General features: G+C 34.9%; 2 protein-coding genes across 3 annotated transcripts; one reads left to right on the forward strand and one right to left on the reverse strand.

Annotated features, from left to right (window-relative positions):
* The first annotated feature begins 3,046 nt into the window (after positions 1-3,046).
* LOC118042068 (uncharacterized) lies at positions 3,047-12,131 on the forward strand. Of its 2 annotated transcripts, none has more exons than XM_035049619.2 (28): positions 3,047-3,514; positions 3,611-3,698; positions 3,835-3,910; positions 4,026-4,090; positions 4,176-4,220; positions 4,297-4,397; positions 4,522-4,663; positions 4,828-4,889; positions 4,971-5,044; positions 5,136-5,206; positions 5,301-5,460; positions 5,558-5,630; positions 5,711-5,806; positions 6,328-6,433; positions 6,542-6,635; positions 6,717-6,800; positions 6,891-7,047; positions 7,220-7,416; positions 7,813-7,857; positions 8,166-8,194; positions 8,286-8,407; positions 8,697-8,744; positions 8,876-9,000; positions 9,120-9,412; positions 9,828-10,758; positions 10,888-10,959; positions 11,263-11,379; positions 11,474-12,131. In XM_035049619.2, the coding sequence occupies exons 1-28, from the start codon at positions 3,100-3,102 to the stop codon at positions 11,516-11,518; spliced, it is 3,933 nt and encodes a 1,310-aa protein (XP_034905510.1). In that variant the 5' UTR covers positions 3,047-3,099; the 3' UTR covers positions 11,519-12,131. The 2 variants fall into 2 exon arrangements, with proteins under 2 accessions (XP_034905510.1, XP_034905511.1); XM_035049620.2 differs by having other exon boundaries at positions 5,373-5,460.
* Positions 12,132-12,139: 8 nt separating this feature from the next.
* LOC118042070 (WUSCHEL-related homeobox 8) lies at positions 12,140-14,023 on the reverse strand. Its single transcript, XM_035049621.2, has 3 exons — positions 13,546-14,023; positions 12,803-13,204; positions 12,140-12,622 (listed from the first exon to the last, which is right to left on the reverse strand). The coding sequence occupies exons 1-3, from the start codon at positions 13,703-13,705 to the stop codon at positions 12,531-12,533; spliced, it is 654 nt and encodes a 217-aa protein (XP_034905512.1). The 5' UTR covers positions 13,706-14,023; the 3' UTR covers positions 12,140-12,530.
* Between the last annotated feature and the right edge of the window lie 2,727 nt (positions 14,024-16,750).

The following is a 16,750-nucleotide window of genomic DNA, read 5'->3' on the forward strand; positions in this document are numbered from 1 at the left end:
GTTCTGGTTTTCGAGTCGGGTGACTCATGATTGTAATCTTAAGAGGATGATATAATGATTAGGGTAATTATTTTTTATTCAGTATAGTTTTTTATTAAAAAAATAATTAAATTAAATTTTTTTAAAAAAACCAAAACTGATTTTGAATCTGCTGGTTTTGATTCGGTTTTTTAATATAAAAATCGGTTCAAACCGGTTTGGCTCGGTTTTTTCTGGTTTGGTTTGTTTTTTTGGTTTTAGGTTTATTAAACCGAAACCAAACCAAACTGGTCTATTTTTTTAAAATTTTAATCGGTTTAATCAAAAAAATTTCATGATTTGGTTTTTTAAAAAATAATAATAATTTAATTAGCTTTTTATTTTTTTTCTCACCCCTGGTAATGATTAAGGAGGAAATACTTGATGATATGAGTTTAGACTTTAGGAATATTATTAGTTATGAGAATTTATTAATTAATTTGAATGCTTTAAAATAATACGGGAATACTTCTTTAAAATCGCTTAAAAAGGGATTTAAACATTATCCGTTGTTATAATTCATGTGTTTTTTAAAGTTTTAAAAATAAAACCATCGAGTTAATGTTTTTCATGTGTTTTAAAATATTTTTAATATAAAAATTTTTAAAATGATCAAAAATAACTTTAGAAGGCGTTATTTGAAAAAAACACGTTTAAATTTTATTTGCATTGCTTAAACATATACTTGCTTTCGATTACCGTGCTAGCTATATCATTGGAAAAAAAATTACATATTGCTATGGTGTTATTAGTATGTTTTGGACTGTAACACTACTAGTTTAAAGTATTTTTTATTTAAAATATATTAAAATAAAATTATTTTATTTTTAAAAAATATTTTTAATTTTAACATGTTAAAATAATTTGAAAATTTAAAAAATTTAAAATTTAAAAAAAGAGGGTTTACATTCTAAACACACCTTGTCTTTTTTCTTTTTTCTTGTAGTACAATTATTTTACTTGTCTTTCTCTCTTCTTCTTTTTTATCATCAAACGTTTGGCAACTCTTTACGATTTAGCAATTGAAATTAAAAACAAAAAAAAATGATCCAGTGTAAATTTAAATGAAAAGGAAGAACAGCATTTCACACCAGACAGAATATATTGTAAAATGTTCTCGTCAATTCTTTAGCAGCAAAGACAGCAACTAATAAAAATTCAATATTCTATATATGATCTCAAATTCGAATCCTTAGTTGCTAATATAATAGCCACTAAAAATTTACATGGTTATTAATTTAAAGACTTATAAAAATTGGTCAAAGCACATATAAATTGGTCCGAACATCTATATTAATTAAAAAAAAATCGATAACAGAGAGATATCAGATGCAATTGACTCTGGTTTTGAGATCCAAGTAATGATTAATTAAACCTTTACCATGTGTAATGCAATCGACCCTGTTACCTCAAAAAATATTTGCTGCTAGCACGAATTTTTTAAGCATGTGTATAGTATCATGATAATTTTTGTCATTATAATTTAAAAATACAAGTTAATAAAAAGTTATAGATTATTGTTTTTTTTATCGGAGTTTTGGAATAAAATTTTCATCAAAACTCTTGTAAAATTAAGATAAGATTGTCTAATTCTCTACACGCGGGTTATTATTTATAAAATGACTATATTACTCATGGTAAAATATATTTTTTTAAACGACGAGATCGTGATAAAATATTAAAAAATAAATAGATTTTAACAGGTTTTACTCGGGATTGACTCGAGGTTTTTATGATTCAAGCTAGGTCGGTTCTTTCTTTATTTTTTAAAAGGAGAAGTTAAGAAAATGTTATATTATTGTTTTTTTTCTATCATGGTCTTGAGATAAAGTTTTCCACGAGAATCTTGAAAAATTAAAATTATAATATGCGTTAATTTATCATATACTTTCAAATCTATAATCAAGCAAAAACACAAGTTGTGCCAAAAAAACAAATTGAGTTTAAAATAATGCTTGGTATGCTGGATAAAGATGGGTCTAACATAAAAATAAAAAAATTGTGTTCTATAATGAGTTGACCTATTCTTTAAAAAAGGTAGTGAGAGTTTACCCGTGTTTACTTATTTTTAAAAAATAAACAAGCCCAGCCTCATTTCAATTTTTTTATAAAAAAAAATCAATGAATTTTTTATACGTATTCTATCATGAGTTGACAAAGTTGCAAGTCGATTTGAGATTTTGACTAGGCTAGGTCTTAATAATCTTTTTTTTTTTTTTTTTGAAACATGGACTAGTCCAGGCTCTTGTCTATGGGCATACCGAGTATTATGACTAAAATTATTATAATATTACTAAACTCGATACTAAATATAAAATGAAATGAAAAAAATAATAATAAAAAATATAAATTTGACAATAATATATACTGAGGATACAATATAATTTTTTATATTTTACATTAACCTTATATTTGTATATTTTATATGTTTTTATTTACAAAAACAATATATATTAAGATACACTTCAAACATTAGACAAACACATGCCTGTTGTTATTATTACAATATGTTGATTTATTCTATTCAATATATATCAAATATAATTCAAGAAAAATGATCCTATTCAGTCAAATGCACACTAAATATATAACAAGATAGATATTTATCAAGTATAATCAGTCTAACCCAGTTAATATTTTTTTAGCATATAAAAAACTACCTAAATATCTAGAATTCAGCTGGATCAATAAAAAAACAATACAACAAAATCTATTTTGATTAAAAAAACTGAGCCTCAACCGATAATATGATTGGAAAGGTAAACAAACCAAAAACCAAATTCCACGACCATGATTATTAAATTCAATGTGATAAATTATTATCTTGAAATTAATTTAGCTCGACTCAATTGATTCGTGGAGTTAATTAGTAAAAATCCAATAAAAAATGATTGACTTCAAAAACATATTTTAAAAGATATTATTTTATTATTTTAAAAAAATATTTTTTTTACTAACACGGGGCTTGCCCGAGTTGCGTTTAATAACTATTCAACCCCGCTTGTAATTACAGGGGCGTGAAAAAAAAAAGAAGAAGCTACCGCTTAAATCCAAATAAACAAACCAAAATCTCCCGCCAAAATGCCACGATTTACCCAAACAAATCCCTCTGCACCCCCCTCAAAATTCTCACCAAAAAAAATGGTGAAACCAACACCAGTAAAATCCACAAACCCTAACCCAAAAAAATCCTACCACATAGGAGGAATTCAAGTGGAATTCCCATACAAACCATATGGAACGCAGCTCGCATTCATGGGCAGAGTCATTTCCACGCTCGATCGAGCCCAAAGAGACGGCCATTGTCACGCTCTACTCGAATCACCTACCGGTACTGGAAAATCGCTCTCGCTTCTTTGCTCCACTCTCGCCTGGCAACAGAATTACAAATTAAAGAATCAGTACGCTAATCTCACTCACTCTACACCGAATCCCGAGGCAATCACCGATCCTCTCGCTCACGGCGGTGGATTTGTTCCAGAATCAACGCCTTCAAGTAAGTTTGGGACTTTTAAAACCCTAACTTTTTTCAATTCTGCATCGAAATTTGCCAGTTTGTTAAAGAATTTTGAGTCTCTGTGAATTGCTGCAGGTACTGAACCTACAGCGGCTGTGGAGCTGGCTCAAAAGGTGGCAAGTAACAAAAAGAAAAAGGCTGTGCCAAAGATATACTATGCTTCGTAAGTTTTCTGTCTCGAATTAGTAGTTCTAGTAATGTTTTTCTTACATGGTGATAAATGTATGATGATCTACAATGTGAAGGAGAATCTTTTTATTGAATGGGTAATTATTTTTGCTGTTTTCTGTTAATTGAAGGAGGACACATTCCCAAATTTCCCAAGTGGTTAACGAATTTCGTAAAACTACGTATAGGGTGCCAATGGCAGTGTTGGTAGGCTCTGTATCTTTCCTTTAGTTATGGCTATTGATTTGACAATAATTGTGCGTTGATGCTTCGATTCAGGTTTTAGTTATTTCCGAGGACTTATTGTTTTAATATTTACCAGGCTTCAAGGAAACATTACTGCACAAATGTACATGTAAATAGGAAAGAGAATATTGATGAAGAATGGTACAATTTTGAGCTTTGGGGACATTTTTTTGTTTGCAAAATTTTATTGGTCCCTGTATTTGAAACATGTTGTGGAAATTTTCAGTAAGCTGCTTTTGAAGGACAAGGAGGCTGGATGCCTACAATTCAAGTGGGTTACTTTTCTCACGGTATGTGGTTGCTTTAGTTTTATTGTCTCTCACAACAAAACTATTTTTCACAAACAGAAATGCAAATAAAGTCAGAGGTCATCCTTCGCTTCAAAAAGGAGGTTGCCATGAGGTGCATGACATCGAAGATCTTGTTAAAGTTGGACAAGTTGTTAAAGGTTTATGTTCAATATATTGTAATTTCACATAAGATTGAGCCTGTTAAAATTTGGCATATGGCTTGTTAAATTGCTCGGTTCACTCTCAACATCTGAAGCTTGATTATTTTCTCTCTCTTTTTAGGCTGTTCATACTATGCAGCTCGCTCCATGGCAGATGATGCACAGTTGGTTTTCTGTCCGTACAATTACATAATTAATCCAGTCATTCGAGGAGCAATGGAAGTAGACATTATAGGAGCCATACTTGTTCTTGATGAAGCCCAGTACGTATTGCAATTTTCTGTTCAATTGCTGAAATGTTATACATGATTTGCCACGTGATCCTGAATGGCTAATTTGTGGTTGGATTTCTTTGTTCAAGTGAGTTTCTCCAGTTTTATTTCTGTATAGGCACTACATGATACCCTGAATGTTTCTGGACATGCAGCAACATAGAAGACATTGCTCGTGATGCTGGTAGTGTGGATGTTGAAGAAGATGTCTTGCAAAGTAGGTCATTGACTTGCAAACATTTGATTTTTTTTTTATTTTTTTTTATCTCTGTTGCTTATTATTGTTGTATTGCCAAAGAATTGCAGACCGAATTGCAGGAACTCTGTCCAGTTGATCCCATGATTTACCAACCATTATATGAAATGGCACAGGTAATTGTTTGAGTTATTGTGATTCGCGATTCTGTTTCTGCAGTCTTATAAGTCATTTTAATTGCCATTGCTATATGCTATGAATGCACAGGACTTGTTAAGTTGGATTGAACGGAGGAAAAATAAGCTGGAGAAGCGTGAATTTCAGCACTACTGCTCTTGGTAAGTAATTTTGTCTAACGTTTTATACTTACTACTATCTATATGTTTCTACATTCAATTTTATGTATTAATGATATCTTCCATCTTTCTGAAGTTCTATTCAGATTTGTTTTGGTGATGGAGGCCTTTTGCACTTATTAGTTTCTCTTGCTCCCATGTGTTATAGTTGGGCTGGTGACAAGGCTTTGAGGGAGTTCCAAGAAGCCAATATTTCACAGCAGTGCTTCCCAATCTTGCTGGATTGTGCTAAACAGGTTTTTTTCCTCCTAATTGTATAATGCCTTTTGAGTTTGACACGCCATTCACTTTCTTCTCACCATTTGCACCGTTCATCAATCTAATTTGCTGCAGGCTATCAAAGCTGCAACAGATACGGAAGCAGAGGTCTCTCATTTAAGTGGCATGTCGGTGGTATTATTGGAAGGTTGAGCTTCATACTCTGCTTATTTTACTTGCTCAAAAAACTTGGTATTCTAATTAACTGCTTTTTAAAATGCCAAACAGGGTTATTCTCTTCACTCACTTATTTCTTCTCAAGAAATGGATGTCAGGTATCTGATTTTCAGCTTGCTTTGCGGCGATATGTTAAAAGAGATGGAAGTAAGTGATCAGCTGGTTGTTTTGTCAACTTGTTGTTGGTTAGTGTACAATGCACAATGCACAATATATTTGCTTATCAATTTATAACATAGTAGTATATTTATTAGCTGATGAAGATTAGTAGGCTAAATTTCTCATTTGTAATATTTTAAAGTTGAAAGGAACAGGAAGAAGATTAGCAGGTTAAATTTAGTTTAATGCCAATTGTTAAAGCTATCTTTCAAATAGCACAGGAGTATTTGTTTAGAGAGATTATATTTGCAGGTTATAAGGAATCAAGTACTTGGTACTCCCTGAAAGCTTTCTGTTTTAAGCTCTGTTTAGTAAACTCAATGAGACTACTTTCAAAATTCTGTTGTGTTCCCACACTTCCAGATGCTGCATTAAAAGAATCCAATGATAATACTCCTGTGACTGTTGCTGGTTTTGCTAGAAAACAAACTCATGCTCTCATATTCTTTTTGTAGACAACGAGTGAGAAATAATCTATCATTTTGCTATTGTTCAAATCGTGCATGCAGAAAAGGCTGGTGACTGGACTTGTACTTTAAGTTTGTGGTGCTTGAATCCAGCTGTCGTGTTCAAAGACATAGCTGATCTTTCTTTGTCAGTCATTTTAACATCAGGGTAAGCTGGAGATATAAAAACCATGTTTTGTCCCTGCAGTTCATATAAATCAATTAATCAAAGTAGTATTACTAAGGCAAACACTCGTCTATGGTTTCTGTTCTCTAGGACTTTGTCACCAATGAATTCTTTCTCATCTGAACTTGGGGTTCAGTTTGGAACTTGTCTGGAAGCTCCGCATGTAGTTGATGTTGAATCGCAGGTTTGATTACCCCATCCTTTTGTACTTTGCTGTTATAGTTGGTTCCATTTTCAGGTACAAGCTATCAATTTTTTACTGCAGGTGTGTGTTTCTGTAATATCGACCAGTCCTGATAATTATCCATTGAATGCGAGTTACAAAACAGCAGATTGTTATACCTTCCAGGTGCCCGTGCATTTTATCATTGATCTTTAATGATCCAGAGTGAATTCCTTTCCATATATTAATAAGTTTCCATGATAATTGGTTGTGCAGGATGCCCTTGGCAAATCGTTGGAGGAAATCTGCAAGATTGTTCCTGCAGGCTCTCTCGTGTTCTTCCCTAGCTATAAGCTGATGGAAAAGCTGAGCAATCGTTGGCGTGAAACAGGCCAATGGTCGCGATTAAATGCAAGAAAGCCCCTCTTTGTTGGTAACACATATTACTGATTGCATAAAAGTTTTTTCTGTACTTTCAGTTACCATTTTGTGTTGTGTTAGAGATGCCTCATTATTTGGCATCTGTGCTTGAGCTATGTTTTCCTGGCTGTCTCCATGGAATTCCTGTAGTTGGCTTGCAAATTACTTTATCTTGATTATTGCAGAGCCCAGAGGAGGAAGCCAGGAGGATTTTGACTCGATTTTGAAGGGTTATTATGACTGCATTCGTCGAGACAAAAGACCTGCTCTTGGGAGAAAGAGAAAGGTCAAAAAAGTGGATGCCAATCATTTAGATGGAACTGAATCAACTGACAATTCTGAGAAAGGAGGAGCTTCATTTCTTGCTGTTTGTCGAGGAAAGGTATGCCAACTTTTATGCCGAGGACTCCTATAATCAGCCAGTTGGAGTATTCGTGAAGGGTTAGGAGCTAAGTCCATTTTGGTGTCGTTAGCTAGGAAGAACATTGCTATAATACTGACCAGATTTTGTTGTCTTTGGATTGAAGGATTTTTAGCCTGGGCTTTAATGTTTGCATTGGTGGAATTTTTGTGAGCATGGTTAAACATGCTGCAAATGATAATTTAGCGCATTAAGTTATTCAAAATGATTGCAATTCCAACGTCTTCAATTCTAAATAGTGCATTATTTTCAAGTTCATGGGAATCATTATGCTATTATGTTGCTGTTAAGCTCTTTCAAATTCACATACCACCTCTCTCTCCATGCTTATGCTAAATTGTTGTGTTGTTCTCGCAGGTTTCAGAAGGAATAGACTTTTCTGATGATTATGCTCGGGTAGTTGTATCCTTCAGTGTTGTTTGAAATATAATTACCCGCATTTCTCTACTTTTCTTTAATCTGAGTTGGGTTCTTGGTGCTTCTTGAGTTAATGGAATATCTACTGTGTGCAGATTGTTGTTCTTGTGGGATTGTCACAGGTTTAAGTGAACTTGATTTTAGGGATGATAATGGGTCCTTATAGTTGGTTTGTCAGTGTCATTGTGAATATCTTCTCCTTCTTTGTCATGGTAAGACCATTTCATTGAATTTGAACCACTATTGCTTTTCAACCTGGATGGGTGTTTTACCTTTAACTGTGAAAACCTCAGATAGTAGTTGGCATTCCATTTCCAAACATGTAAGAATTCTTACAAGCTCTGAAAACTTTTTAAAACAACAATTTTAATTTTTTTTCAGATTTGCTTATTGATATTGACATGTTTTATCAGAAATGATATTCAAGTTGGTTTGAAGAAGAAATATAATGATGCATACAAAACGTCCAAAAACCTTCTTGGTGGAAATGAGTGGTACTGTCAACAAGCCTTTCGAGCTCTCAATCAAGCTGTTGGTATGCCATTTGATTAGCTTTACAATTAATGCTTTCCATTTGGCTTGAAATAAAGCATACATATAATCCACAAGCCTTCTCTCTTTCTCTAATTTCTCCTCTTTGACTACACCTACTATCTCCTCTTTTTCTTCTTTCCAACTAGTAACTCCCTTGTGTTTCTTCAGTTGGATACTCATTGTTTTCTCTATATCTCCCTCTTTTTGTTGTCTAAAATTCAAGCATTATCTGATAATTGCAAAATATGATTAATGAATTTGGGTATAATTCTTCATTTGAATTCATGCAGGACGCTGTATACGGCATAAGTTTGACTATGGGTCCATCATCCTATTAGGTAATTCATTTGATTGACCATTGATCAATGATTCCCCCCCCCTGTTACTGAAAATATCTTTATGATTTGACAGCACTTTGCTGTTGTCTCTGTTATTTTTTTGATGTGGCTTTTATTTCATTGGCAAGCAGATGAGCGTTATAAGGAAGAACGGAATAGAGTATACATCTCGAAATGGCTAAGGAAATCGATTCAACAGTACAACAACTTTGACATGTCTCTAGAAGGATTGAGATCCTTTTTCAGGAATGCCAAGGTCTTCTGTTTATCTTCATGTGTTTTGCATTTAATTAAGGAATTCCATCATCCTTCCATGGTCTAATCAGCAGGTGAATGATAATATTGTTTGTGGTCTCTGCTTCAACTTATTTGCAGGAGAAGGTTGGCAAGAATATGGAAGAATTCTTGCTGAATTCTGATGCTAACAAGGAGAAAAATATCCCTCGAATGGATCAAATCGTAGGGCACACAAGAAACAAAAGTCAGAAACGGAGCAATTCTGATCAGTATGGAGAGAAAATAGTCTCTTTGACAAAGTGTGAAGGTGCTGTTTCAAAACTGAAGTCCCAAGATGATGTTGAAGTACAAGCTTCTATTCAAATAGACGATGAGTTGGAAAGCTCTCAAGAAATCATTGACCTAGAGTGTGATTCCCATATAGGTTCAAGGTAAATGACTTGCCCTGTTATTTCGTCATGTTTTTGTTATCTTTGCAAGTAATGTAATTAGCTACTAGCAGGCACTATGGTCTCATGCATTATTTAGAAGATTTCAGTTCCAATTATTGTGCTGTACTAGCAAGTTAGGTATTCATATTGCAACTGGTAGTACTGGTTACAAGCATTAACCAGGTTTATTGCCCATGAACATAGTCTTATCATGCAAGTGCCAACAAGCTCAAGAAAATAGACAATGAAAAAAAACAATCATGGAACTTCGGCTAGTGGATTGCATTTTAAAAACTACACCCAGCAGATAGAATAATACAAATGACCTATCCTCATTCAGTCAAGAACGAAACTAAATTCTTGAATTCCCTTGCAAAAAATATGGTCTGATGGAACATATTGGATTCCCCTTCAGGTGCTCTGAGGCATCTTTTCATGAAGATCCAGAAATAACCCTTGTCGAGGAAACCCCTGGCATGGGTGAATGTGGAGCTGCAGCTAGTCCGGGATTCTTCTCAAAGGATGGCAACTCTAGCTCAACCATGATGCAGGCCCCTAATGAGCTTGCAGATCAAGGGCTAGTCTCTTTGGTGTCTGTGACAAACCAAAGTGCTGCTCCGGACAAATCTCAGTGTTCAATGTTGGTTACTCCTGAAAAAGAGTTAACTATAACTACCTGCAACCTGAGACCAGAAGTAGAGTCATCTTTGAATCTAAGTGTTAATTCTCATACACAGAAACGGAGGAAGTCCATGGACTTATCATTAATAAACCTTCGAGGAGAACAATCTGATACCTCCTATGCTGAAACTCCTGGCTGTGTTAGTTTCACTAGAAGCTCAGTCACTAGTGGAGACACAAATCGCAGGATTGTATTTGGTTTGGAGACAAACTGTAGAGAACGTCTATCTACCAAGCATGCTTCTCGATTGCTGCCTAATTCTTGTGCCACTTCATGTGCATCTTCCGATTCTCTCATGGACAAGAGATTGCAAATTTCCTGCTCCCTCTGCAAAAGCCCATTGGGTCGTCCTGAGAACAACCTGTATGTTGAGTGCTCTTTGACTTCTTCATCAAAGGTTCACCTAGCGTCTCTTGTGAAAGAAAGAATGGAGCGTTGTGCCAAGAACAAGTCAAAATGTGTACCAGTTCTCGTGACTGACATCTCATCAGTTGATCAGCGTCTCTGCAATATTGCTCTTCAAGATGCCCGGCAAAAAGGAGTCTGGAGTGAAGAAGATGGCTGTGTTTTCAACTCAGTTTTTTGTCCCTTTTGCAGTATGTCTAATTGCCTTGGAGTGAAGATCATGGCAACAGATGCATCAAATGTTCATTTACTTAACAAAGTAGGTTTCAATTGGATCCTGCATTTATTTGATGCGCCAAACTAAGAATAGCTTGTCTTTATCTTTGGTTGGTCCTGCTTTGGCAACAAATCTTAACCTCTGTTATTCTGAATACTGTTTCACTTGCAGATATTATTCTATACCGATTGTCTGGAATTTCAGAATCTTGAAGCGTCAAAGGACTTAGAACCTATGGATAAGGTAACCTTGTACCATATGTTTTTTCCGTTTTGTTATTAACCTTGTGAGCATGTGGCTTGACAGTCTCCCTTTACTTCAAAAAGTATATGGACTGCTACAGAAAAAATTGAGGTTGTGTTTGAAAAAATAAATAAATATTACATTAAGCTCAAGCGATGAAGGATTGCAATGGGCTCGTTTGCAGCTTTGGTGCAAATTGTGCAACAGAAAGAAAACGTTAATATCACTAAAAAGATGATAGGTGTTCGTTTCATTTATTCTTCTCTGTTAGTGGTTGAATAATGTTTCTTTACATGGAAGCAGGATTTGTCGCCAGTAACCCGCACAGCCATGGATAAAACTGCCTTGTTGAACTCCCTTGGTAGATTCTCATATTCCCCACAACCTAATTCTGGAGGCTGGAGGACTACAAAGTCAAAGGTTTGTGATTTTGAAATGCTTTGGGCTTTATGGGCACAGGGCATTTTACCTGCGGAAAATTTGCATATCTGAAACTCATTTCTGTTGGCTGCAGTTGAGACTACCGAAGAGAGACGTGCTTTCTAATACGCAAGGTTAACAATGACCTAGGGTTCGACATTCTGATTTCCACCTCGAACAGTCTTCTACATGTTTATAATGCCATGAAAATCATTACGGGCTAGTGCGAAATCTAGCTTTTTCTGGAAATTTATATCTTGGGACAATTATGGATCATCTTAAACTAAGCGCGCAACGGCTGCAACTGGATTCTGAGTTAGGCTTCCCAGCTGCTGCATTGATCATGCCACTCTTGAGGGATAATTTCATCGCCTCAGCATCCAGTCTATCGAGGAAATAGACGTTGCAATCCAAAGTAATTGATTTTGCAGGATAAGACACTCGTTATTTTGGTTTTAGAGAGCTTATCCAGAGTGGGATTAATTGGTCTTGATCAGGATTTATATATTTTTGGTAGGTGACTCGATATGTATATGCTGGCTTGGTCTTTGCAGCTTTTAGCTATGAAAAAGACGAAGGTGATAACTTGGTGAATCATTGTATCTCTTCATGTCTCTTCTGATTAATACAAGTCTCAATCCCCTCAGCAAGAGTTCATTTTAGACATATGCTACACTTATAATTTCTTTAAAGATAACACAACCTAGGATTTTACCTGCAAATAGAAGGTAATTTCTCCCAATAAACTTGCTATAGAAGATGCATTCCATTCAGATTTACATGATGCTCAGTTTCTATTAAATCAGTCAATTTTTACACGCAAAGCATATGGTCTAGGCACTGTAGAATCATAATGATCCAATCAAATGGACGAAATACAGAGCTTGACATAATCCGAAATAAAAATTTTACTACCACTAATACCATGATATTTCACTCATCTTAAATATCCCAGATGGTTGGAATTAGGCAATCAGTAAAATGCATGCCACAACGATAGTCCTAAGCCCTAATGAGCCTTGTGAATGTAAGCTCTCTGTGTACCATGTTATCTTTCGCTGCATAAATGCTCTATTATATTACTGTCAATATCAGAGTCCTTGAACTCAGCAAGCTTCTACCGGAGCATCTCTACCGATCTGGAAGAGACATCATCCAAACAAGTCATATTGCTCCATCTGCCAGTACGGAATACAGCTCCCTGGGCCTGGGGATTCAATCTTCCCCATCAGCTGGTCAAATCCTGCACGCATGAACCAGTGACATTAGGAGCATTCATTTGCTCGAAGATGCTCGTATGTTGTATCTCTGACCATATATGTGTCCTTAAGAACAGAGGTCTGTTCGAAACTGGCTTTAGTGTCAAAAAGAACTCTTAATGCATGACTCTTACGGGAAAATAAGGGCAAGCGTATGGGAGTACCTATGTCTGGACTGTTGAAGTACATATGGTCAGCCATCGGTGTGGTGTTTTCGTCAGGTTGGCTGTCTTCTGCCCTGGTCTTCTTCTCTTTTAAAGACTCAATATCCGTCTCCATTTCAGATTCTCCATTGTTTGGCACTACGGCTGATTGCTTTCTTTTTGAACGAGCTCTCCTGTTTTGGAACCAATTGTAGACATTTGTTTCAGAAATTTGGCCATGTTGTGCAAGTTCCCTGGTTATATCTTTGATCTTCTGCCTGCCTGGAGTCGCATTGCATTGCTCGAAAATCTGCTCAAGGATTTGAAGTTGCGCTGGTTTCGGTGTCCACCGCTGCCTCGACCCTATCTTGTGGACAGCAGATGACAGTAATGGATCACAGTACGGATTCCCAAGCCCCATGCCTAAATCAAAAACAAAACATTGATGATTTACATCCACAAAACTAAGTAAAACGTATACTTACAAAGAAATTAATAGGGCAATTCATCAGGGAAAATTAATTAGACAATTAAGGGCTAGTCAAAGAATTATCTCAGCAAAACTTGCCCCCGTACAATTTTCAGAGACAGAAATGACCAAGAGTGCTTTAAAGAGAGCAAATTGCATACTAGTCCACAAAAGTAAAGTAACATAATTTCTCCATATCCAAGAATTCTCAAACCCTACTGGCTTCCCCCATCGATTCAGTTAATAAAAAAATACACAAAAACCCATTAAAGGAGAGAAAGAAAGAGAAAGAAACCAGCAAAGTCCTGTTGGGCAGAGACAGCCTTGTGCATCTCAACAAGCTGCTCACAAATAGTGGCATAGACAGAGATTTGCTTCCTCAACATCTCCATTTGCTCATCAGTCATCACTTTCACACCTAGCCCTCCACCATTCTGAAACCTCCCCTCCTCCATGAGCCTCCACTTCCTCTTGACTCTGCCTACCTCTTGACAGGCACTGGTATATATGCTAGCCCCTTTTCTCCCTTTTCTTTACCTAATAATGTTTCACTTTCTATGACATATGGTTGTAACTTTAGACACAGTTTAGCCGTAGAAGTAGAATTGAAGTAATCACAAGACAACAACAGGAAGAGGGTCTGAGGTCTCTGTATAAAGTGTTGGAAAAGGAAGGAAGGGTTTGCATAGTTCAGAGTTGGGATGCTGACGGACTGCGCATTTTAGCATGATTGAGCGGGTTTCGCGCGTCTCTACATGTAAAGGTAAGGATATCTTTCTTGCGTCCAAATCTTGCTCTTCATATAAATCATAAATGTTATAAATAACGGTAAATTTCATTTATCCTTTTCTTTCCTCGTAATTCAAATTTTACTTTCTCTAATTTTATTATTTATTTATTTATGTGAGAAAACCCCATCTAAAAAAAATAAAGTTAAAAAATTGATATTTCAATAAATATTAAAATCGAGGATGGTTCCAGTGATCAATATACTTAATCTTTCTCTTAATTTATCAAAATTCAAACTTTAGAATCCAGAATGAATAAATTCTTAAAAAAAATTAAAAAATAAGATTTAATTTAAACTAATGTGCAAGATGGTAAGATGATGTAAATATTATCTTGATTATCTAGCTACGAATCTTCCAAATGAATCTTTCAAATGAAGGGAAAGGAGTTATTTCCTAAACCATGATTAGAATTTCAATTTATGGAGGGTTAGGAGCAAGTGGATTCAAATAATTAGAAATTGAAGTTGGAAATACGCATGCACGAGAGCAAGATCAGAGTAATTTCAATGCTTTGAATCATCAATGCTGGGGCTTTCATTAGTCATGGAAAACAGCATTCCATGTGAAAATCAATATTTCAAACATGTGCTTGAGTAGGAAAATGGAGGTGTTGGTCAAGATATGGACATGGTTACATGCCCACCTTGTCCTGGTGCCTACGCTAATGTTTAATTAGTAATGATCCATTCGCGTCTAAATTCAATGTGATCTAATTTCTAGGTAAATTATTCTATTTAATCTACCGCTTCCAAACCAAAGTTACTAAATATGGTCAGTTTCATAACTTGAAGGCTAAATTTTATATTGCAAATTAAGTGAATTAACTCAAGTTATTCGAGTTAATTCAAAATAATATTTTAAAAAATAAATAAATAATATTATTTAAAAAAATAAAAATTTAATTTAATTTTAACCAAATTACATTTTAAAAAGATTAAGTTTGACTTAATAAATTTCAATCTAGTTTAATTTAATTAAAGTTTGGTTTGATAAAATTAACTAAGTTGTATTTAATCACCTGTTTCAAACCAATACTCTTGCAAGTGTATTTGTATTTAATTATCTTTTTTTTTTCTTTTATTAAGCTAAACTCTGATTTAATAATCTAATAATTTTTTGTCAAAAAAACGTGACGACTCGAGATCACTTGAACATCACCAATCTCTTTCAACTGTAAAGCAAGAATTACAAGCAACAACATTATATATATATATATATATATATATATATATATATATATATATATATATATATATATATATAGAAGATAAAACAAGGGTCCCTGACAAGTAGCTTTATGAGGTAGTTAAATTGGAAGAGGAGTGACAAAAACACAAGGCCTATGGCCTAGCTCACCTCTTAATTCCTGCCATGGAATTAGGGAATTTGGTGTACCTAACGAGGGCAACAACCTCGAGGGATTTTGGGATGTCTTGACGAATAAGATGAAAGATTAGAGCAGCATGTCTTGTCTGCAACACACAGCCAGGGAAAGCTTCAAATATCAAACTAGCCCGCAGATGAATGGTGGGTCTCAAGACCTTAGATCTTGTAGAACCCACTGTAAATGGAAGATCTTCCGGTGCCCTCTTTCAATGATTTGTTCTTGCCCTTTCTTTATTCTTATAGCCGATGTGCTGTGTACAGATAAAATATATATGGACTCTTCCCTTTAGATTTTTTATTTCGTGAAAAGGAAAAGGGAAAACCTCTGCACAGAGAACGTTTTATGGCAGCTCTTTTTCTGGACTTTAGCCCAACTTTACGGTTTCACTTTGACAGCGTATGAGTTTTATAGCCCGCCCGGTTTTACAAGGCCCATGTAACTTCTTGATATTAAGTTGTAGCCCAACCGGTTTTACCTAGTCCGAGACTGATCCACGGAAGGGTCTAGATCATTGGATTCTCGTGATTATTTCTTTTTTAAGAAAATTGTTGATATTAAATCAATCAAGCCAGTATCAAGATTGATTGAGGCTCAATTTAAAACCCATGATAAATTAGCCTCCGAGAATATTAAATCTTCGAAGTCAACCATTCACCATCTTTAGTTTTGTGAATAAAAAAAAAATTCTATGATTCCAACATGACCGTTTCTTGAAGTCAACCCTTCAAGTTAGTAAAGATTAGTTTCTTCTCATCAAATATTTTATTGCCATTTTTTTCTAAAATTCTCTGCTCCTCAAAAACCGGGCTTACCGTTAGAATCTTCATCTATGATGCTCTTTGAACAAACTCCAAGGGAAAATCCAGTTGATCAATTTAAAGAGATTATAAGAAGAAAAGGATTACAAGACACATAATGGGGTTGATGTTATTAGTTTTGGAAAGTGAAGAAGTTTGCTTTTTAATCATCCATCAACAAAGCTATGAATTCTTAATGCTTGCCCTAGCTTTTAAACCAACCATCAACAAAGCTAGCAAGACAGTTTCTTTACTTGCTTGACCCAGCCCCAAATTACAGTGGCTTGACTTCCACCCATTGACCTTCATCTCAAATTCGAAGGATATTTTCCCTTTTCTAAACACGTTTCTAATTATTGAACAAAAAAAAACATAGCAAAAACTAAAAGTCAAACGAAATAAATATTAAGAGGTTTGAATTTCTTGCCAGATAGGAGTAAAAAACAAGGTTTTTTCCCGAAGAATTGGGTAGAGTTTGTTTAAGAATTGAAAATTATTCCCCCCACCTGAGGGTGCAGATAATTT

The sequence above is a fragment of the Populus alba genome, chromosome 2, assembly GCF_005239225.2.
Source record: "Populus alba chromosome 2, ASM523922v2, whole genome shotgun sequence".
In the NCBI taxonomy this organism is placed as follows: Eukaryota; Viridiplantae; Streptophyta; class Magnoliopsida; order Malpighiales; family Salicaceae; genus Populus; species Populus alba.